A 24248-nucleotide genomic window follows, 5' to 3' on the forward strand; every position below is an offset into this window, starting at 1 on the left:
TTTAGATAAGTAAATTAGATGTAGCACATAATACCATTTTACCATATTGGAAGAATAGTTTGAAGAAATAATAACAAGTCACATTCACTCTTTCTCTACTAATAAATTGAGTTATATACCGTAACTGTTGTAGACTCCCAAAATGCTCCCTCAGAACAATCCGAGGTTCAGCATGAACCGGTTGGCCTGAACCCTGAGTGTGATCCTGAGATCACACTCCTGAGAGTGATCATCTGCCCTTCCCAGCCTAGTGATTCTGATTTCTGAGGTGTCCTTCCAAGTACACCAAGTGAGGGCACATGCGTGTGCAGCTTCATGGTTTACAACATATAGTGATTGAACAGAATCAGTGCACAGGTATACCAGAAATTCTGTCTAATGCTCAGGCTTGAGTTAATTTTTTTATACTGAGTCTTATTCCTCCTTTTGCAATCTTTGTTAGGAATCCATGGCTCAAAGCACTAACGACTCTTCTTCGGGCCTGTTGGGCAGATAAAATATATTATGCTCACTTTGTTAAAGATGGCGCTGCCCACGTGAAGGCCGTCGCCCAGGTGATGGTATTGGTTGCCCTTCTTGCTTGGGATGGGCATGATTATATTAATGTGTGTTGAGGGCGGGCTGTGGGCAGGCAGGATCCTTATAGCCTAAGGTTTAGTTTTAAGACTAAGCCTTTTCCACCCTTTTTGATGTGGGTGGTGTACTTTCATAAGGAATCCCATTATGCCTCAAATAAGTGACTTTGTATCAGAGATTTCCTTGTTTGTATATTGGATTAAAGGTTTTGATTTCTACACTATAAAGTGGGGCAGACCAGGAGCTTGCTCTCTCTTGGTTCCTGAGATTAGCATTAGAGGAGAGAGCAGAGAGGGGAGCAGATAAAGGCCATGTGGAGGAGGCCAGGAGAAGTAGCCAAGATGGAGGAATCCTGAAGGAAAAGCCAGTTTGTGCAGAGAGAAGGAAATGGGGAACAGAGGTGAATAAGGCTGGTGAGGTAGAAACTTTGATTCTAGAAACTCAGATAAGTCAGTATCTTTGTGAGCCCTGAATGAGTGGGTTTTGGAGCCCAGTGTGTGTATTTCTTGCCCGCCAGGTACAAGCTAGGATTAAAGCTAATGGCCCACCAGTTCTTGGCTCCATTGTTTCATTACCGTCTGTCCGAATCCAATGTGAAACTGCATGGGCCAGGCAGCTGTGATGCTGGCCACAACTACTGGCCATACAGGGCCTTCCTTCAAGGTAAAGCTAATTAGACCACTTCTACAGACTTATGCTTGATTTATTTTTTTATATGAACTCCACTACAATTACCATAAGTTGACCAGGTTGCTCACCATTCTGCCAATCTTTTCTCTGTTCTGTTTCTCTTTTTTTCCGCCTATATGAGTTCTCCTGGGCTTGCTATCTGAAACCTTTGATACCATTCCTCACTCCTGTATAATAGATTTCTTTTTTGTCCACATTTGCCAATTAAGTAAGAGACAATACTGACAAGGTCAGGCCAGGTTGGAGAACCACTGATATAAATAGTAAAACCTATAGGTTTAAAAACAAACCACGAACAAACAAAAAGTCTAGTAAACATTTCTAAGTAAGTATGTGTTAAGCCAGGAGCCGCCATTGTGGCCACTCACATGCAGGTTTGCATTGGATTCAGACAGTCGGTAAAGAAACAACGGAGCCAAAAACTGGTGGGCCATCATCTTTAATCCTAGCTTGCACCCGGTGGGCAAGTAAAAACATACACTGGGCTCCAAAACACACTCACATTCAGTGCTCACAAAGCTACTGACTTATCCGACTTTCCTAGAATCAAAGGTTTCTAGCTTACCAGACTTATTCACCTCTGTTTCCCATCTCCTTCCTTCTCCCTGCACAAACTCTGCACAAACTGGCTTTTCCTTTAGCACTCTGCCATCTTGGCTGCTTCTCCTGGCCTCCTCCACGTGGCCTCTCTCTGCTCTCCTCTCTGCTCTCTCCTCTAATGCTAATCTCAGGAACTGAGAGAGCAAGCTCCCGTTCTGCTCCTACTTTATAGTGTAGAAATCGAAAACTTTAATACAATATACAAAATAGGGAAGTCTCTAATACAAAGTCACTTATCCGGGGCATGATGGAATTGTATCACCCCACATCAAAAAGGGTGGGAAAGGCTTAGTCCTAAAACCAAGCCCCAGGCTACAAGGATCCTGCCTGCCTACAGCCCGCCCCCAACACACATTAATATCATCTTGGCGACGGGCCTCCATGTGGGCAGCGCCATCTTTAACAAAGTGAGCATAATATATTTTATCTGCCCAACAGTATGTATTTAGGATCTATTACCATCACCATCACCTACCTCTACTGCGTCACACAATTCTAAGAACCATCTGAGACAGCGTAGAAGGGCCTGTCAACACTTTGTCTAAATCTCTTCCATGTCTAAGTCCCTTCCAGAATGTTCATGGCAGCATCCTTCCCATTGCTTATCACCACCATTTTCAATCATCATTATCATTGCCACCAGTCAGACTAAGATCTTGCTTTTGTTGCTAAGCACTGTTCTCTGTTTGTTATGAGGCCAGAAGCTATTCTGACCACTGTGTCTCATCTTCCACCACAAATCACCCCTAACCAACATTATCAGTTGTTAAAATGATACACATGGCCCACCACAATGCAGTGAAATTGAGTTATGACTTCTTTTTTCTAGTCAAAGGGAGACCAAGTTTTTTTGTTTTTCTGTACATTCTGGAAGATTTTATTCACTTCATAGGTCTCATTACTCTTATCTGCTGTTTATCTAAAGTCATTTCCTATTGTTTCCTTTTTCCCCATTTACTGTTTACACAGCATAATCTGTCTAAACCTGTCCTCCTAGCATCAGCGCTGAGTAATATCCAACAAGTATCCTTTGCTTTTTCTAAAAATATTTTTCGTAAGCCTGGTTTCAATAAGTCACTGTGGGTTTATGCTGTGCATGCCAAATAAGCTTAATTATAATTCTTTTCATTAAAATAAAAACTGTGTCAATCACTACAAATTTATTTATATAATATAAATGTTGAATATTATCTGTTGCTTTGTAAATTAACAATGTAAAAGTACAAATTGCCCATTTATTTCTTAAGGTTACTCAAAAAATAGCATTCTAATAAAACACTGAATTTAAGAATGAAGTTAGTCCATAGTGTTGGTGGTTATTTGAAGTATGGCATTGCTTATATTATGTTAAGCCATGAAATTCCCATTACAGGATTAGTGACCATCCATATAAATGGATGGTAACAAACTGCAACTTCAAGATCATTTTACTTGACCTTCATGGTTGATCCTCGAAATTTTTTTAGTTGGGTTAGAGTAATATACTGGAGCAAGCAAATTCATAGATTTAAGAAAAAACAGCCCTGGCAGTTTGGCTCAGTGGTAGAGTGTCGGCCCGGTGTGTGGAAGTCCCGGGTTCAATTCCTAGCCAGGGCACAGAGAAGTGCCTATCTGCTTCTCCACCCTTCCCCTCCCCCCTCCTTTCTCTCTATCTCTCTTCCCCTCCCACAGCCAAGGCTCCATTGGAGCAAAATTGGCCCAGGTGCTGAGGATGGCTCCATGGCCTCTGCCTCAGGTGCTAGAATGGCTCTGGTTGCAACGGAGCAATAGCCCAGATGAGCAGAGCATCGCCCCCTAGTGGGCATGCTGGGTGGATCCCAGTCAGGCGCATGCAGGAATTTATCTCTCTGCCTCCCTCCTCCTCACTTCAGAAAAAATACACACACATAAAAAAAGGGAAAAACAAAGAGAATACTTACCTGGCAAGGGAGGTACCATGATCATGAAGGTGGTTTTCCTAGGGTGAGGCTTATCCATTGCACTCTGGGTGTGCTGACCCCTGTGATTTCCCCAAATGTGAAAAATTTGACTGTATAATTTGTACACATGGGGGACTGTGTTCACACAGACAGAAGGAAAGGAAAGCAAGGAAAAAAGGAAGGAAGGAAGGAAGGAAGGAAGGAAGGAAGGAAGGAAGGAAGGAAGGAGGGAGGGAGGGAGGGAGGGAGGGAGAGAGGGAGGGAGGGAGAGAAGGAAGGAGAGAGGGAGGGAAGAAAAGAAGGAGTAAGAAAGAAAGAGAGAGAGAGAGAGAGAGAAAAGAAAGAAAGAAAGAAAGAAAGAAAGAAAGAAAGAAAGAAAGAAAGAAAGAAAGAAAGAAAGAAAGAAAGAAATGTTCTACTCCAAACATTAACTGGGAGCAGATGTGTGCTCCAGCATAGGGACCAGGCTTTGTATTTCTAAAGCAGGAGAAGAAAGTACGACTCACAAAGGCAGAGGTCAGGCCATAGCAGAAAGGAAAAGAATAAAACATGCATTAATGGAGTACCTAATATGAGCTAGGTCGGCACTATGCTGATATTTAACATTGAATATCACTGAATCCTCAGAAAATTCTTAGGAGAGATTATTGTCCCCCTTACTCCTCAGAGGGGAGATTCAAGGGAGCTGGTGGTGGGAGGTGCCACAGCGCCATCAGACACGAGCTCCCTTTTCTGGGCTGAACACGTGGTTGAGGGCACAGGCTCTGCAGGCAGGAGTCAGGCTGCCTGGCCCAGCCCCGCCCAGTCTCAGCCACTCGCCACCAGCTTCTTCAGAACCACTTTCAACTTCTTCCTCAACTCTTCATTCCAAATTGATCTGTTCTTTCAGATTTTCCTTGCAGATCACACACAAATGCCTCCTCTTTTCTCTGTCCCCTCTGTCAGTGTCTTCATTTATTGAAACCTTATCCTTTCCTCTCCTGAGTCATTTGAATGACCTGACCTGACCTGCCAATGAGACTCTTTCTCTGCCTTCATGTCTCCCCTTGTCATTGTTATGAGATTCTTCTAAACTCCAGACCTAATATAAGTCTCTTTTTCAAAACCCTTTCATGGCTCCTGAGAGTACCAAGCAAAATAATTAAATCCTTTTTTGTCGTATGTTAGGCCCTTAAAGATATAGCTCTTCCTGCCATATCTAAAGGCACTAGACGGCAACTGGGCCCAGCGCTCGGCTGTTCTGTACACACAGCTGTTCTGCACACACAGCTGTTCTGCTTCTACTGGGTCTTTGCAGAGCCTTTCCCTCCGCTTTAAACAGCCCTCTCCAGTCCTTCCCCATTCCTCACCTATCAAATTCTTGTTTGCTCTATGGCATATGAGTTAGCTAAGAAACCAACTTAAAGTTCACTCCTTTTCAATTTCCTAACACTATTCCCCACCCTGTCTTAATGCCTGCTCCCCTCTCCTGCTTCTCCTCCTCTCCCCACTGCACTGGAGTCAAACCTCCTGTGTCTACCCAACCAGGCAGTGAGACCCTTGAGAATAATGTCCCTTCATGAAATAGGCTGTCAATAACAAGGAAGAAGGAATGGCAACGAGATAGATAGGAAAGAAGGGATGGCTCAGATAAACCTGCTTCCCACCACCTTACAGTTCAGTGGGCATTCTATCTCCATTCCCACCATCCTAGCCAATTAGAAAGATGATCTAGACGCCCACTAGAATTTCTCAAAATGATCCCCCATGCACAATGCACAGAAAAAAATCACTTATAATTCTCCTCTAGCTCTCTCTCCACAGGACTTCTATATTCAACAGCTGCCTGAGAGACTGTCTCCGATCTTCCTCCGTAATGGTTTTTCTGCTTTCTGCCTAACAGCTTTCCTGAACCTATGTTGCCTCCTGGGAGTTCTTTGCATTTTAAATATACAACCCAGCTAACCTGCTGCGGCATTGCAGGTGGGAAGAAACCACCAGAGAGAGAGATTTGCTATAAGTTCCCAATGTGCTTAGTCACTGGTCACTTGGCATTTAACACAGTGGTTCTCAGCCCATGCTATATATTAGAATCATGAAAGGAGCATCTAAAAATAACCCAGCTCAGGGCCCATGGCAGAGCCATTAAAAAAAAAACAGAGGCAGAGTTCAAGCATTTCTAACTGATAATTCTGTCTTCTGCTTTCCAGGGTCTTTGGAAGCCCACCTCCCTACACTCCCTGGAAACCCCATCTCAGCAGATGTTTCTCCCCTTTACCTTGATCAGACTAACAGCAGAAGCCAAAGGAGCAGACAAGACATCACCCTTAGAAGTGCGGGAGGGGGAGGCTGTACATACTGATAACAAATTTTGTCCATGTTCAAGAACTCATTCTTGCTTTTTGCCCTGTGATTAAATCTTTTACTTCTATAGGGTCCTTACATTCTTCTTTCAAGCAGAAGACCTTGCCTCAATTTCCTACCTGCAAGGCTCAGTAAAAAGACCCACAAACCCACCTCTCAGAAACTGGTTGAGGATGTTGGATCTCTCCTCCCTATCGATAGAACTTTTACCTCCATCTAGCTCTAGAAGCTCAGCCTTGACCTTGGTGTGTTCTGCCCGCCTGCCAGGTCTGACACCATTAACCTAATACCACCGAAACGACTGCCAGGACCTTCCCCTCGTGTTTGATGCTGTCTCTCTCCCAGTCATCCGCCCTTTTCATATGGGTCTCCATCAGCCGTGTGCTGCGGTCCCAGGGCACTACCACCCACTGGGACAGCTTGGTGGCCCTGGACTCACGGAGGGAGGGAGAGAAGAGGGAGCATAGAAACAGCCCACCTCTCAGTAGTCAGAGTGACTTGGTCAAGAGCTTTTGTGATAGAACAGAGGTGACATGCCTGGAGCAACTATACAGGCAGGGCTTCTTTATACCCTTCTCAAACCATGCAGAGAACGTCAGAGCTGATGCGGGATTTACTCAATCGTTTGAATCTCGTTAACTAGCCGAGCGCTCTTAATCCACTGTGAAGCCCCACATATGGTAAAGCAGTGGTCCTCAACCATTTTTGGGCCACAGACCGGTTTAATGTCAGAAAATATTTTCACGGAGCGGCCTTTAGGGTGGGATGGAAAAATGCACAAAATAAAATTATGCGACCGGCATAAAAACTGTGGTAAACATAATTGTCGAACTTACGAGACAAGAGTCAAGAGTGAGTCTTAGATGGATGTAACAGAGGGAATCTGGTCATTTTTTAAAAATAAAACATTGTTCAGACTTAAATATAAATAAAACAGAAATAATGTAAGTTATTTATTCTTTCTCTAAAGACCGGTACCAAATGGCCCACGGACCAGTACAGGTCCACGGACCAGGGGTTGGGGACCACTATGGTAAAGTACACAGTGAACTTCATCCAAACAACAACAACAAAAGAGCTTTTAATTCCAAGTTTTTAGGTATTCATTGTTTCCCTGGGTTGACCAGAACACTCATAGCTTCAAAAACAAAAAACCTCTTAGTGCTCAGTTTCTGTGGGTGTAAATAATGGTGCTCCATCACACACACACACACACACACACACACACACACACACACACACACACACACACACACACACACACACACACACACGCCTGCATGCCCTGTCACTCAGAGCAGGCAGTAAGATACATGAAGCGGCATGGAGCCTGGAGCCTGCGAGTCTTCCCTGTGCGCAGGCGCGTGCATCTCCTCGTTTCAGGGCTGGATGGTGATGACTTCCTGGCGCTGGGCTTGCGTGATGGGCGCGTGATGTACATTTACAACCTGGGATCTGGCGTAGCAAGTATCAGCAGCGATCCTCTTGATCTGAGCCTCGGGATCCATACGATCCATCTGGGGAGGTTCTTCCAGATGGGCTGGCTGAAGGTAAGGAGTCATCCTTGCGCCCGTCCCCCAGACTTGCCCGTGCTCCTGCTCGGCGGGATCTGTGCTGCGGTTCGGAGGCGACAGGCCACACCGCCTGCCCTCACGAAGTGCACAGACCAGTGCTCCAGGGCGAGGACTACAGGAAGGCTTGTAATTAAGTGGTGAGGAAGTAAATTGGGGGGGAGGGGGTGACTGACATAAATAAGGTGAGAGAAAGCATGAGGACATGCTTCCCCACGTGCTGCGTGAGCCTAATTTCAAATAACTAGGAGTTCGGAAAAAGAAGAATGGTTAGTGTGGGCTTAAAAAATGCAGGCAGTTCAGTGTAGCTTTCAGGGGAGGGAAGCAAGAGATGTGGTTAGAGGTAGACAGGGTCCATAAAAGGACTTCAGTGTCATGCTAGGAAGTTTAGATTTTTATCCCAGGGAGTTATGGAGAACGACTGAGAAATTTAAGAAGGGGGAAATCGGGTACCATGGTGGATTTCCATATTTGAATGAATGACTCTGGTCATTCTACTGAGAATGCGTGAGGGAGACAAGGCTAGATGGAGAAGGACCAGCAGGATGCCGGCTCCTAAATCTCTGAAGAACTGAGATTTTGATTGGAATGCAAAACAATGGCTGCTATATTAATATATCCATGGTAACAGACACCAGCAGAGAAGCAGGAATTGAGTGGTGAAGTGTTTTTTATTTCTTTAAAATTTAGGTCTTTGTAAATTTTTCATGCCAAGTTAATGGGAAATAAAAAGAGTATCTTAACAGTTCACCCTGAGGAATTAATTTCTTTTGTAATAGGTTTTGATCTTTTTTTCCTTTTTGAAGGTAGATGATCATAAAAATAAATCCATCATCTCCCCAGGAAAATTGGTTGGTCTCAATGTCTTCAGTCAGTTTTATGTGGGTGGCTACAACGAGTACACTCCAGATCTCCTGCCAAATGGGGCTGATTTTAAAAACGGCTTTCAAGGTAAGGCATGGAAGACTTTTAACTTTACCTACCTGTTTCATAATTTGAAAAAAGAAAAAAAATTAAAGAGTATATTTCTAGTGCCAAAACCAGCAGTGTAGATTGCTTTCTAATTGAGCTTGATTAAAGTTTGATTTTTATAGAAAGCTTTTATTCTTATTAATCCCTTACTGTCTATGTGCTAGGTGCTTAGGATATTTCAATGAAAAAACAAAACAAAGAACAGCCCTGGCCAATTGGCTCAGTGGTAGAGCAGCCCATTGTGTGAATGACCCGTGTTTAATTCCCAGTCAGGGCACACAGGAGAAGTGTCCATCTGCTCCTCCACTCTTCTCTCTCTCTCTCTCTCTCTCGTTCTCTCTCTCTCTCTTCCTCTCCCACAGCCATGGCTCAATTGGTTCAAGTGAGTAGGCCTCAGGCTCTGAGGATGGCTCTGGTGACCTCTGCCTCATGCGCTAAAAAAAAGGACTCTGTTGCTGAGCAATGGAGCAACAGCCCCAGACAGGCAGAGCAACGCCCCCTCGCGTGTTTGTCAGGTGGATCCCAGTTGGGACAAATGCAGTAGCCCATCTCTCTGCCTCCCCTCCTCTCACCGGAAAGGAAAGGGAAAGGGAAAGGAAGGGAAGGGAAAGGAAGGGAAGGGAAGGGAAGGGAAGGAAAGGAAAGGAAGAGAAAGAGAAAGAGAAAGAGAAAGAGAAAGAGAAAGAGAAAGAGAAAGAGAAAGAGAAAGAGAAAGAAAGAAAAGAAAAGAAAAGAAAAGAAAAGAAAAGAGAAGAAAGAAAGAGGGAAGGAGGGAGGGAGGGAGGGAGGGAGGGAGGGAGGGAGGGAAGGAAGGAAGGAAGGAAGGAAGGAAGGAAGGAAGGAAGGAAGGAAGGAAGGAAGGAAGGAAGGAAGGAAGGAGAAAGATTCCTACACTCGTGAGTTTGCATTCGAGTTGGTCAAAGGAAGGAAGAGACAATAAACACTAAATATAAGAAATAAGGAAGTCTGACTAGGCGGTGGCACAGGGGATGGAGCATCAGATTGGGACGTGGAGGACCCAGGTTCGAAACCCTAAAGTCGCCGGCTTGAGCATGGGTTCATGAGGTTTGAGCAAGGCTCACCAGCTTGAGCAAGGGGTCACTCAGTCTGCTATAGCCCCATGGCCAAGGCACATATGAGAAAGCAATCAATGAACAACTAAGGTGCCACAACGAAGAATTGATGATTCTCATTTCGCTCCCTTCCTCTCTGCCTGTCCCTGTCTGTCCCTCTCTCTGGTTCTGTCTCTGTCACAAAAAAATAAAGAAAGAAGGAAATTATGTAGTGGTATAAGGTGATAAATTCTGTGGGGCAAAAGGAGAACATGAATGATATTTTTACATAAGGTACATTTGAATATAGGGTAAGTAGTGTAGACCTCATGGAGTCACAGTAAAAATTGAAATTACATCCAATTTTGGAACATACTTGATATAAAAGATGAGTGACAGACTGCAGCCTACTATTCCATAGCACCAAGGTGTGGTCCCATAGAAGCCATGGGAAGCCACGAAGATTAAGACTCAGCACCATATTGGGGAAAGCAGTCAGATCTCCAGAGTCTGTCTCCCTGTGTTCAAAAGGGAACATCCAGCAGCCCTGGCCCGCAGCTCAGCAGGTTAAAGCATCATCCCCACACATCAAGGTTGGGGGTTCAGTCGCCACTCAGGGCAATGAATCAACCAATGAGTGCATAAATAAATGGGACAAATTGATGTCTCTCTCTCTCCCTCCATCCCTCTCCTCTTTTACCTCTCTCTCTCTCTCTCTCTCTCTCTCAAATCAACTAATAATTTTTTTTTTTAAAGAAACATACAGGCCTAACGTGGTGGCACAGTGAATAAAGCGTCACCCCTGGAACACTGAGGTCACCAATTCAAAACCCTGGGCTTGCCTGGTCAAGGCACATATGGGAGTTGATGCTTCCTGCTCCTCTCCCTTTCTTTCTCTCTCTCCAAAAATGAATAAAATTTTTTTAAAAAATAGTTCTCTATAAAAAATAAAAAGGAACATAATACACTGAGATATTCCCTATAAAAGGAATTCATAGTAGAGTTAGAAAAGAAATACATGCTTTGAAATGTTATAATATTGCATTTAGTGAAAATAAGCTTTTTGGTGGATCCTTAATCCCAGAATATTTGGTCAAGGGACTACTCATTATAGTGTCTTAAGCTGCTCACCTATGACCAGCCTACTCTCTATCAAAAATCAAAATCAAAAACAACGACCTGGATGTGGTACACGTCCTGTGAGACACCAAAAGCCATTGCAGGCACTTGAGTCCCCTGCGTGCCTGGCATCGTCCTTTCCCACCTCTGCTGACTTCTGCCTAAGCACTGATGCAGGGGCCATGGACTTGAAACATATGAAAGCAACACAGCTAATCCAACATAATCCAAGGCCAGGTTTCAATAAAATTAGTTTATTGTGCCACGTCCCTCAAAGAAACTTTTTCTCCAAATATGTAATCAGTGCTGCTTCTCAGAGCCTATGTTAGAGAAGAGTTTGAAGAATATTAAGGCACTATGCTAAATGTAATCCAGAGCGCAACAGCTCTGTCACAGCAGGAGACAGTCTGAAAAGGATTATGAGGGTGTAACAAATCAGAGTTTTTAAAAACATTAAATGCAAGGAAAGGATGGGTAAACCTATGAATGTAAAAGAAGCACATCTTCACTCAATGAAAGAGACTCCATGGGGAGTCATCAGAACTTGCTGTCATTTAATCACAGACACGATGCTTACTTACATAAATACTCTGAATGCAGCAGCATCAAGGATAAGAGTGTGGGCTCTGGGCTCCAACTGCCTGGATATGCACGTCAGCTGCGCACCAGCAGGCTTCATGACCCTGGCTAGTAACGTAACCTGCCTGTGCCTCATTGTGCCTCCTCTGTAAACGGGGATAATAACAGCACTTGACTTGCTTGTAGTTCTGAGAGTGAGTTAATGGAAAGAAAACCCAGATTACCGCCTGGTTTAGAGTGTTCCCTGTGTTAGCGATGATGGTGGTCCTGGTGGTGGGAGGTGACACAGCTCTGTCAGACACGAGCTTCTCTTCCTCGGCTGCACAGACAGTGGCTAGGAGCACAGGCTCTGCAGTCGGCTGTCTTCAGATTCAGGCCCTGCCACCTAGCAGCTGCCACTCTGAGCCTTTTACTTAAACTCTCTGAGCCTTCGCTTTTTCCCCTCTAAAATAAAAATCCCTACCCGAAAGGGTTCTTGTGTGTTAATCAGTTAACTAAAACAATGTTAAGTGCTTAACCTAGAAAGCAGTACATGATAAGCACTCAATAAATGTTAACAGATGTCAGTACTCCATCCTGTTGTCCTTGGACTCGACATTTTCAAATTTACTGAAGTCCAGCATTTCCTGATTTACTTGCATTCTTTTTCTCCCTTCTAGAAAGAACTTTTCTTCACATCTTGATAATGAGAACAAAGAGAGGCTTTCCTCAAAGCCTGTCATTTTCTCCTCAAGGGTGTTAGTGAGCCTGAGTTCAGACCACGAACAGCTGGCCCTTCCTGTGAGAGAAATGCCAGGATTGCCCGTGTCTGGAAGGCAGCGTGTCAGCCACCACGGTCTTAATTAGGATGGAATCTTGGGAGGGTCTTCTTGGAAATTGCCACTTAATCTACAATTTTTTGGAAGCTCTAGGACCTCGGAAGCCCCTAATTTTATCATTTGCCTCTTGAATTTTCCCTTTATGTCTGCCTCTCCTTCATTATAAACTAGCATTTACTATGTATTGCAAATTATGGTCAGTTATTACCAACTTACCACAAAGACCAGATTGCAACGATACCATAAACCTGTGTTTCTTCAAATTGATATCTACTGGTTCTAAAGAATGATACAAGATTATTTAAAATACAGGTTTCTGAATGCTACCCCAGAACTACTTAATCAAAATCTTGATGATGGAATTTAAAAATTTGCATTTCAGTAAGCCTTCCCAGATTTGGAAATTACTACCTTAATTAACCATAACAAAGCAAATAGAGTTATGGAAGAATTTAATCATTAGTCTGGCCTTAGCCTAATTATTAAATTCTAACATCACTAACACAAATAAATAAGGCTTAATTATTTTTCTTTTGAATGAGGATTAAGTCACACACAGTAGAAGATTATCTGATTTAAGCTTTCACATTTCTATAAACACTCCTGATGAATCACTCTAATCCAGAAGTTCTGCAGTCTAAAATACAAATCATTACCGTTAAGGTAGCCCGTTTGTTTTTGTTATAGAAGTAGTTTAGAATGAGCCAGTGTTTTCCCTATAACCTACAATGATAATGAAGATATTGAGGCTATTTAATTCTTCTCTAGGTTAAATAACCTAACTATGCCAAGCAAAGAGGGCATTACTGTTTAACCTGTCCTAATGAAAGGAGTTCTCCCTGCTCTCCAAAGGTGCATCTACTACAGCTGCAGGGTTCTTGGGCTGAAGGTCACGGGTGGGTTTGAGTGGGTTTCTGAGTCTCCTGAAATCATGCATGCAGTTGTCTGTGCCTCGGTGCATTTTTCTAGAAGAAGCTTTCCTCAGTGTTCTAAGATCTGTTACTCTCACTGACATACCTATTTAATCCTAATAAGAATTAAAAATTGCTTCTGACTAGTGTGAATATGGGGAAATCTATCCCATCTATCTATTATGCTAGTGTTACAGCAGCTAGTGTTCCTTGATACAGAGCTTATTAAATATTTATTATTTGACTGAATAGTGTGGACATGAGATGGATTCGAATTCATTAACAACCCTGTAGAGATGTGTTATTCCAGTCTAGGAGTCCCACACTGTCAGTGCAGTCACTTTCTTGCTAATTCAACTTTTCTCTCTCTTTTTTATAATTGCATGAGATTTTTCAAACCAGGGTTCATAAGGGGGGAAAAATAAGTTTACGGAAATAGTTTATTCTTTTACTGTCATTCTGACCTGTGGTGGACCAGTGGATAAGGTGTTGACCTGGAATGCTGAGGTTGCCGGTTCAAAGGCCCAGGCTTGCCTGATCAAGGCACATATGAGAAGCAACTAATGAGTTGATGCTTCTCAATCCTCTCTCCTCTCTCTCTCTCTCTCTCTCTCTCTCTCTATCTCTCTCTCTCTCTTTCTCTCTCCTCTCTCTAAAATCAATAAATAAAAATCTTAAAAAAAAAAAAAAAAAAAAAAGCCCTGGTCTGATAGTTTAGTTGGTTAGAGCATCACCCCGAAGCACAGAGGTTGCTGGATTGATCTTGACCCCTGGTCAGGGCACATATAGGAACAGATCGATGTTCTGCCTCTCTCTCATTCTCTTCCTCTCATTACAATCAATAAAAGTAAACATTTCTTGCCTGACCTGTGGTGGCGCAGTGGATAAAGTGTCGACCTGGAAATGCTGAGGTCGCCAGTTCGAAACCCTGGGCTTGCCTGGTCAAGGCACATAAGGGAGTTGATGCTTCCAGCTCCTCCCCCCTTCTCTCTCTCTGTCTCTCTCTCCTCTCTCTCCCTCTCTGTCTCTCTCCTCTCTAAAAATGAATGAATAAAATTTAAAAAAATTTAAAAAAAGTAAACATTTCTTTAAAAAAGCAACATTGTTGGACACTCAATATTCTTTTACTGTCAAAAAAAAGTCATCACTTATTTGGAACTTAACCAGTCTGACTTCCAATACATACATGGCTCGTAGCTCCAAGAGCCTTTATCATAACTACTATATCACATGCAAGATATATGTATTGAATACGTGTTGCATGGTGCTATAATAAGCAGATTGTATCTTACCTGCTATATTAATAGGAGTGAAATAATACGATATACATTCTACATATGGCTTCCACTATAATCGCCTTTAAACTGATATGTTGACTAACAGGAAATATCTCTTTAAAATAAAAACATTCAACTATTTGTATTTGGTATTTTTTTTGTATTTGGTAATTTTTTTATTTTTTTAGTGAGAGAGACAGAGGGGGTACAGATAGGGACAGACAGACAGGAAGGCAGAGAGATGAGAAGCATCAGTTCTTCATTGTGACACCTTAGTTGTTCATTGATTGCTTTCTCAAATGTGCCTTGACTGGGGGGCTACAGCAAAGCCAGTAACCCCTTGCTCAAGCCAGCGACCTTGGGCTCAAGCCAGCAACCATGGGGTCATGTCTATAATCCTACACTCAAGCCAGTGACCCCCATGTGGTACATATAGACAATGGGATACTACTCAGCCATAAGAAATGATGACATAGTGACATTTCTGACAACATGGTTAGACATTGAGAACATTATACTGAGTGAAACAAGTAAATCAAAAAAAGCTAAGAACTGTATGATTTCACACATAGGTTGGATATAAAAGTGAGACTCATGGACATAGATAAAAGTGAAGTGGTCACCAGGGGGAGGGGGATATAAAGGAGAGGGACAGGGGTGGGGATAGGGGGAAGGGTGTAAAGAGGGACAAATATGAGATGACAGAAAATGATTTGACTTTGGGTGATGGGTATACAACATATTCATCAGTTCAAATGCTATAGAAAACGTTTACCTGAAATCTATGTGCTCTTATTGATCAGTGTCACCCTGTTAAATTTAATTTCCTAAATAAAATTTTTTAAAATAAAAATAAATTTTTAAGAAAAATAAGTGATGAGTGAGAAAAAAAATAATTAGCAAATGCTCAAAGATATACATACAATAATATTTAATTGAAGACAAATTACATATCTTATAATATAAGAAAATATTACACTATAATTCTAAAAGATTTAATGATGTGAGAAAAGAGTTAATGGTATTTATGCTATACAAGTTTTTGGTATAATACTATATAATATATATAGTGTAATGCAGAATTATATTTTTGTCTAAAAGAAAATACAAAGCATAGAAAAAATATATATATACCAAAATGTTAATAGTTGTCTACTCTGCAATGATGATTATGTAGATGATTTTTTTATTTTTCTCTCTGCTTATTTTTTCTTGAAATTGACATAATTGCTGTGTGTGTTTGTGTGTGTATGTGTTTAAGTGAGAGGAAGGGAGACAGTGAGACAGACTCCCGCATAAGCCCCAACCAGGATCTACCCAGCAACCCCGTCTAAGTCCAATGCTCAAATCAACTGAGCTATTTTTAGCACCTGAGGCCATGCTCAGACCAACTGAGTTATCCTTAGTGCCCAGGGCCAACGCTCAGACTAATCAAGTTACTGGCTGCAGGAGGGGGTGGGGGGAAGAAGGGGAAGAGAAGCAAATGGTCACCTTTCCTGTGTGCCCTGACCAGGAATCAAACCTAGGACATCCATATGCCAGGCCAATGCTCTATCCACTGAGCAACCTGCCAGGGCCACTTTGTGTTTTTAAAATGTTACTTTAGGGTGGAGGGGAGTAAACAGGGACAAATATATATCCCACGTTGGTGGGATATACAACTGAGGCTCATGGACATAGGTAAAAGTGAAATGGTTACTAGGGGGAGGGAAGTAACAAGAGACAAATATACAAAGACAGAAAATGATTTGACTTTGAGAGGTGGGCACACAATGCAATCAACAGCTCAGATGTTATAGAGATGTTCACCGGAAACCTATATAGTTTTATTGATTAATGTCACCCCATTACATTTCATTTCAAAGTTTTAAAAATAACTGTCATCCTATTTTACCTATTTCTTCCACTTTTTATATGAAGTATTTTCCCCTTTCTTCAAGGTTGTATTTTCACTATTCAAGTTCGCACTAGGAAGCATGGCCACTTCAGAAGTCTGGGAAACCCTGAGGGCCACCCAAATGCTGGACGCAGCGTTGGCCAGTGTGACGCTTCTCCTTGTGGTTTAATGAACTGTGGCAATGGTGGGACGTGCATAGACAGTGGATCTACTGTTTAGTAAGTATGACATTAGGAAGGAATGTAGCAGGTTGTTTGTACTCTTAACTGGTACTCCACCCACACAAACTAGGAACACAAACTGACCCTCATATAGTGAAAGTTTTCATGTAGACTTCCTACATGACTGGGGGGCAGATAAACACAGCTAGAGAAGGAAGGATCAACACAGCATATGTGCCATCTTCTCAATTCTTTTAAACAATGAAAATGAATCACAGCATCTCATTCCAGGCATAATGGAAAACATGTCTTAAATTCATAGTCTTGAGAGTGGTACCAGAAATGTTAATCACACAAGGGTTTATGGTTTGAGATTTCCTTTCACATTCATGTTTGATCTCCTTTAGAAAGGGTCATCCTCTCTAGCTGGAGCCTAGCAAAAGCTGCACGGTTTAACTTCTGAACTTGGGTATGAAACAAAAACACGAGCATGTTGAGTGAAAAGACAAGAGTAAAAGAAAGTTGTCTTATAAATAACTTCTTTTGTTGAGCATAATATTAGCTTTACCATTATGATTTTCTCTTCACTGTTTTATAATTCTTTTTAATTTAATGTATTTTAATAGCAAATGTACAGGAACCGCACAGAAGACAGACAACATGAAAAACATGTATTTGCATGTAGGACAACTCAGAAAAGTATAGTGGATGGATGGAATCTACTATATGATAAAAATGCTACAAACAGGCCCTGGCCGGTTGGCTCAGTGGTAGAGTGTCGGCCTGGCGTGCAGGGGTCCCGGGTTCGATTCCCGGCCAGGGCACACAGGAGAAGCACCCATCTGCTTCTCCACCCCTCCCCCTCTCCTTCCTCTCTGTCTCTCTCTTCCCCTCCCGCAGCCAAAGGCTCCATTGGAGCAAAGATGGCCCGGGCGCTGGGGATGGCTCCTTGGCCTCTGCCCCAGGCGCTAGAGTGGCTCTGGTTGCGGCAGAGCGACGCCCCTGATGGGCAGAGCGTCGCCCCCTGGTGGGCGTGCCGGGTGGATCCCTGTCGGGCGCATGCAGGAGTCTGTCTGACTGTCTCTCCCTGTTTCCAGATTCGGAAAAATACAAAAAAAAAAAAAAAAAGTGCTACAAACACAATGTAGTTGCCATCAATAAGAAATTTACTTTTTTTTTCTATTTTTTTAAAATCAAAATACTAACATTGTCCAGAAAAAATTAACAGGTTTATCTATAATTGTTATAAAGTTGATGCTCCTCGGCTTTTTGGCTAAGATCAAGTGTAAAACTCAGGCTGGTGGCTCAGGGGAAAAGCCTCCACCCACTGCGCCGGAGTCTGGGTTTAATCGCAGGTCAGGACACGTATGAGAAGCAATCAGTGAATACACAACTAAGTGAAACAACGAACCGATGCTTTTTTCTTTCCCTTCGCCTCTTTCTCTCTTCCTTCCTTCCTCTCTCTCTCAAATCAATGAAAAAATTAAAAAACAAAATGTCTAGTGTAGTATCTGTTCTTATCAGTATAATTGTTGTAGGGTTGAACTGTTGAAACTTGTTCACTGACACATTTTGACTTCTATTGTTTTATGTCCCTGTATTGATAGTTTAAAAAATTTACACACAAGTGAAAGTGAAAAACTGTCAGAATCTGATTTCTGTCCTCTCTTTTCCCTATGAGGGAGGAAAAAAAACCATTCAGAACTACCAACAGAAATAAAAGAAAAAAACTTTTGTTAAAGAATAAAATGTTTCCCATCATAGTGGGTTCTTAAGCCAGTTTTCTACATATGCCTTTGGCATGGAGAGTACACAGGTCTGTGTCTTCAAAAAGGCCAACCAGACAGGCCTCACTTGCCTCCTGCAAAGCACCAATAGCTGCACTCTGGAAGCGCAGATCTTTTTGAAAACCTGAGCAATTTCTTGCACCAGCTGTTGGGAGGGAAGTTTGCGAATCAGAAGTTCAGTGGACCTCTAATAACATCTATTGTAATTTCTCAGAGTGCCGCAGGTACCAGCTCTGGATGGAGGAGGTTTCTTCAACCATACAGTAGAGGGAGCTCTCTTGCAAGCAGCTTTTGTAGCCAGATGTTTTGTTCAGACAGTCTGCTTTGTACTAGCCATAGTGTAGAGACCTCCTTAGTTATGCCCTCTCCTCTGGCTGGCACTCGGCAAGCTGGAGCTGGCACTGGTATTAGAGAGCAACAGCTGCACAGCAGCAGCTGCAAACACCCTACAATTTTTTTTTTTATATAATTTTATTTTTTTTAATGGGGTGACATCAATAAATCAGGATACATATATTCAAAGATAACAAGTCCAGGTTATCTTGTCGTTCAATTATGTTGCATACCCACCACCCAAAGTCAGATTGTCCTCTGTCACCTTCTATCTTGTTTTCTTTGTGCCCCTCCCCACCCTCTTTCCCTCTCCCATTCCCCCCTCCCCCCCGTAACCACCACACTCTTATAAATGTCTCTTAGTTTCACTATTATGTCCCACCTACGTATGGAATAATACAGTTCCTGTTTTTTTCTGATTTACTTATTTCGCTTCGTATCATGTTATCAAGATCCCACCATTTTGCCGTAAATGTTCCGATGTCATCATTTCTTATGGCTGAGTAGTATCCCATAGTGTATATGTGCCACATCTTCTTTATCCAGTCGTCTATTGATGGGCTTTTTGGTTGTTTCCATGTCCTGGCCACTGTGAACAATGCTGCAATAAACATGGGGCTGCATGTGTCTTTACGTATCAATGTTTCTGAGTTTTTGGGATATATACCCAGTAGAGGGATTGCTGGGCCATAAGGTAGTTCTAGTTTCAGTTTTTTGAGGAACCACCATACTTTCTTCCATAATGGTTGTACTACTTTACATTCCCACCAACAGTGTATGAGGGTTCCTTTTTCTCCACAGCCTCTCCAACATTTGCTGTTACCTGACTTGCTAATAACAGCTAATCGAACAGGTGTGAGGTGGTATCTCATTGCCGTTTTGATTTGCATTTCTCTAGTAGCTAAAGAAGATGAGCATCTTCTCATATATCTGTTGGCCATTTGTATTTCTTCCTGGGAGAAGTGTCTATTCATATCCTCTTCCCATTTTTTTATTGGATTGTTTGTTTGTTTGTTGTTGAGTTTTATGAGTTCTTTGTATATTTTGGATATTAGGCCCTTATCTGAGCTGTCGTTTGAAAAAATCTTCTTCTTGACTCAGTCTAGGAAGGTTGTATTTTTCTAGGAATTTATCCATTTCTTCTAGGTTGTTGAATTTAGTAGCATAAAGTTTTTCATAGTATTCTACAATAATTCTTTGTATATCTACGGTGTCTGTGGTGATTTCTCCTCTTTCATTTTGGATTTTGTTTATATGAGTTCTTTCTCTTTTTTCCTTGGTAAGTCTTGCCAAGGGTTTGTCAATTTTGTTGATCTTTTCAAAGAACCAGCTCCTTGTTCTATTAATTTTTTCTATAGTTTTTCTGTTCTCTAATTCATTTATTTCTGCTCTGATTTTTATTATCTCCTTTCTTCGGCTGGTTTTGGGTTGTCTTTGTTCTTCTTTTTCTAGTTCCTTAAGGTGGGAAGTTAAGTGGTTCACTTGGGCTCTCTCTTGTTTGTTCATATATGCCTGAAGTGATATGAACTTCCCTCTTATCACTGCTTTTGCTGCATCCCATAGATTCTGATATGTCGTATTGTCATTTTCATTAGTCTGTATATATCTTTTGATCTCTGCACTTATTTCTTCTTTGACCCATTCATTTTTTAAAAGTATGTTGTTTAGTTTCCACATTTTTGTGGGATTTTTTTCCTCTTTTTTGCAGTTGAATTCTAGTTTCAAGGCTTTATGATCAGAAAATATGCTTGGTACAACTTCAATTTTTCTGAATTTGCTGATGTTGTTTTTGTGGCCCAACATATGGTCAATTCTTGAGAATGATCCATGTACACTGGAGAAAAATGTATACTCAGTCACTTTGGGATGAAATGTCCTGTAGATGTCTATCATATCCAGGTGCTCTAGTGTTTTGTTTAAGGCCACTATGTCTTTGTTGATTCTCTGTTTGGATGACCGATCTAGAGCCGTCAGCGGTGTATTGAGGTCTCCAAGTATGATTGTATTTTTGTCAGTTTTTGTTTTAAGATCAATAAGTAGCTGTCTTATATATTTTGGTGCTCCTTGGTTTGGTGCATATATATTAAGAATTGTTATGTCTTCTTGATTCAGTGTCCCCTTAGCCATTATGAAATGGCCATTTTTGTCTCTGAGTACTTTTCCTGTCTTGTAGTCAGCATTATCCGATATGAGTATTGCTACACCTGCTTTTTTTTGGATGTTATTTGCTTGGAGTATTGTTTTCCAGCCTTTCACTTTGAATTTGTTTTTATCCTTGTTACTTAGATGAGTTTCCTGTAGGCAGCATACAGTTGGATTTTCTTTTTTAATCCATTCTGCTACTCTGTGCCTTTTTATTGGTGAGTTTAATCCGTTTACATTTAGTGTAATTATTGATACTTGTGAGTTCCCTATTGCCATTTTATATCTTGCTTTCTGTTAGTTTTGTGTCTTGTTTGATCATTCTCTTTTGTTTTTCTATCTTTTGTTTTTATTTGGTTGTATTCCATACATCTTTCCACTGTTGCTATCTTTTTTATCTCATGTGCTTCTGTGGTGGTTTTTTCAATGGTGGTTACCTTTGAATAATGAAAAGGGTCCCTACCCTGTTCATTGTAGCGAACTATTTTGTGAGTACTTTTGCACTCCATTGTCCTTTGCTACTGTTAATCTCCATCTTCTCCCCCTCTTTCTTTTTGTTGTTGTCACAGTTTAAATTTGGTTTTATTGTGTTCTTCTTGGAGCTTTTACTTGTGGCATCTGGAAGCTCCAAGTATAGGTTTTTCTGTTTCTGGTTGAAGATCTTGTTGAGTTTTGGGGGAGATTTATCGGTATCGCTTCCTACCCCGCCATTACTCTGACGTCATCTTTACTTCCCCCTACAATTTTTTAATGTAACTTTTAGTTTGCTTTACAAATTATGCATATCATCATTTGCTCTACAACTAAGCTTAATTACTTAGAAGTACAAATTTACCTCACCTTATCTAAAGAAATGTCATTCTCCAGGAAATTTTACTATGTGTTTTTTTGTTATTTTTTACTGTGATAATAAACTAATACCAGTATAGATAGCGAAAATAAAGAACGGGAAGTGCCATAAGAGAGTAAAGGTGAAGGTGCAGGCAGGAAAGTCATCCTAACTCCCCCTTTTCCCCTATGGAACAAAGGGCCTGCCTGTTTCAACACAGAGCCGCGTCTGTTGACCCTGGAATACACTGGAATCCCAGTGCCACGTCCAGGTACACACAACTATTAGAAGATTACTTAAATTAACATAGAAATTTTCCTTGACTTGTGATAAAAGCAATATCTTTGTGGTCAACAAAGCGTTTTTCTTTTGCATACATTATTTCCATTGCCTCTACTTAAAACTTTCTAAATTAGTCCGGGACCATCCTAGCCCCAGTTTAATGCATGGGAAACTAAGCCCTGGAGATTATGAGTAAACAAGAGGGTGTACTAGCATCTTGTGAGCAGTACAGCACAACCCAGAGCAAAACCTCCCAATTCCTGGGTCAAGATTCTCTCAGAACCGAAATAGTAAGAAATGAATTTAAAAAGCAGCTGGCTCCTGACCTGTGGTGGCGCAGTGGATAAAGCGTCAACCTGGAAATGCTGAGGTCGCAGGTTCGAAACCTTGGGCTTGCCTGGTCAAGGCACATATGGGAGTTGATGCTTCCAACTCCTCCCCCCTTTCTCTCTCTCTGTCTCTCTCTCTGTCTCTCCCTCTCCTCTCTAAAATGAATAAATAAAATTTTTTTAAAAAAGCAGCTAGCAATTTAGATAAGATGACTAAAATGTTAAGTAGCTCCGTATCTGCTGGATATAAACTATTTGTTTAGTCTTAATTGTTTTTAAATGTTGATGTTATCTTCAACTGACATTTCATATTTTCTCGAATTGGAAGTACCTTGCCTATAATATACTCTCTGGGGATTTCAGAAACTCCTGTGTGGGTAGAAAGCTGTATCTCACAGATTAGCATAGGAGCCTCCATTTGAATGACAAATAAGCTGAGTAATGGGACCAATACCTCTGACAGGTTTTCCCGCAGGATTCTAAAAATCTGTCTTACCAAATTGTGACCAATGTTTGGGATTCTCTTATTGACATAACCACAAAATATTTACTATATCAGTGACATGTGAAGCATTTCTGCAGAATGTGGAGTAGCTCTTGTCACTATTATATAAATAGAATGACATTAGAATTATGGCTCCCTGAACTTAAAAGAGGTGGATTTTGAGGATGTAATTTATACTACAATAAAGCTGTTTCAAAATATTAAGGTCTCACTTATGGACATTCAACTTCAGTAGCAGTGTAAGTTTAAGGAGAATTTTATTTCTTTTGACAGTGTTTGTAATTCTGCTCTAATCTCAATAATAAGAATCTCATTGCTTTGTTGTTGATTTTCTGGGGGCTTTTATTGAACTTACTCCCTTTTAAATTTTTATTTATTGATTTATAGAAAGAAAAGGAGCAAGAGAGGGGGAAACACTGATTTATTGTTCCACTTATTAATGCATTCATTAGTTGATTCTGGTATGAGTCTTGACTGGGGAGGGAACCCACAACCTTGGTGTATCGAGATGACACTTAACCAAACTGAGCTATTCAAACAGGTGAACCTATTCCAATTTTCAAGGGAAAAAGATGTGTTCTTGATAACATACTCTCCAACAGCTTTTCTTCTACCCTTGGTTTAGTCCCAGGCTCTCAACTTTATATGGCTCTATACTTTTACTTTGCACCTGAATCAGAGGAATATCAAACAATTTCCAGGTAACATTATTGACAGCTCAAAGCTAAATTTTAGTCTTTTCCGGGAAAATAACGTGGGATATTTTTTTTAATGCTCAAGAAGCAAGTTCCAAACAGAAGCATAAAATTTATGGTGTTCAGAATCAATTTTTTTTTTTTTTGTATTTTTCTGAGCTGGAAACGGGAGGCAGTCAGATAGACTCCCGCATGTGCCCGACCGGGATCCAACCGGCATGCCCACCAGGGGGCGATGCTTTACCCATCTGGGACGTTGCTCTGTTGCAATCAGAGCCATTCTAGCGCCTGAGGCAGAGGCCACAGAGCCATCCTCAACACCCGGGCAAACTTTGCTCCAGTGGAGCCTTGGCTGCAGGCGGGGAAGAGAGAGACAGAGAGGAAGGAGAGGGGGAGCGGTGGAGAAGCAGATGGGCTCTTCTCCTGTGTGCCCTGGCCGGGAATCGAACCCAAGACTCCTGCACACCAGGCCGACGCTCTACACTGAGCCAACCGGCCAGGGCCCAGAATCAATTTTTAAAACAAAATTTAAAGCCACTTAAAGTGTCTTAACAGCTTAATAATATATATTTTTTTAATTAAAAACTAAAAACGCTCACTTTAGTTCCACCCGTCACAGCTGTGTGTGGAAGGCATTGTCTTGGTACATAAGAGGAAGTCTTGTGCCATGTAAGGAGGGAGGTAGGGCTTGATAAGGCTTGGAACAGGTGCTGGGCTCGGGAAACTGCTGAAAGCCTTGCTTTCCTGCCCCAAGTGCATCAGCAAACAGGTCCAGCTGCGCTCTAATGCCGTTTCTCGAATGAGAGCATAATGAGGCTGGGTTCCTGTAAGGCCCTTGTGCCCCGGGATGAGCTCTGATGC

The 24248-nt window shown here is 41.7% G+C and overlaps 1 protein-coding gene and 1 non-coding gene across 2 annotated transcripts in view; both read left to right on the top strand.

Annotated features, from left to right (window-relative positions):
• Positions 1-24248, top strand: part of EYS (eyes shut homolog) — a 1965296-nt gene that overhangs the window by 1909048 nt on the left and 32000 nt on the right. The window contains 3 exon segments of the mRNA XM_066360293.1: positions 7512-7678; positions 8506-8650; positions 16368-16542. Of these exon segments, the coding sequence (XP_066216390.1) occupies positions 7512-7678; positions 8506-8650; positions 16368-16542 (487 nt within the window).
• LOC136390019 (U1 spliceosomal RNA) lies at positions 3778-3937 on the top strand. Its single transcript, XR_010748548.1, has one exon. It is a non-coding gene; the product is annotated as a U1 spliceosomal RNA (small nuclear RNA).

The sequence above is a fragment of the Saccopteryx leptura genome, chromosome 1 (assembly GCF_036850995.1).
Source record: "Saccopteryx leptura isolate mSacLep1 chromosome 1, mSacLep1_pri_phased_curated, whole genome shotgun sequence".
In the NCBI taxonomy this organism is placed as follows: Eukaryota; Metazoa; Chordata; class Mammalia; order Chiroptera; family Emballonuridae; genus Saccopteryx; species Saccopteryx leptura.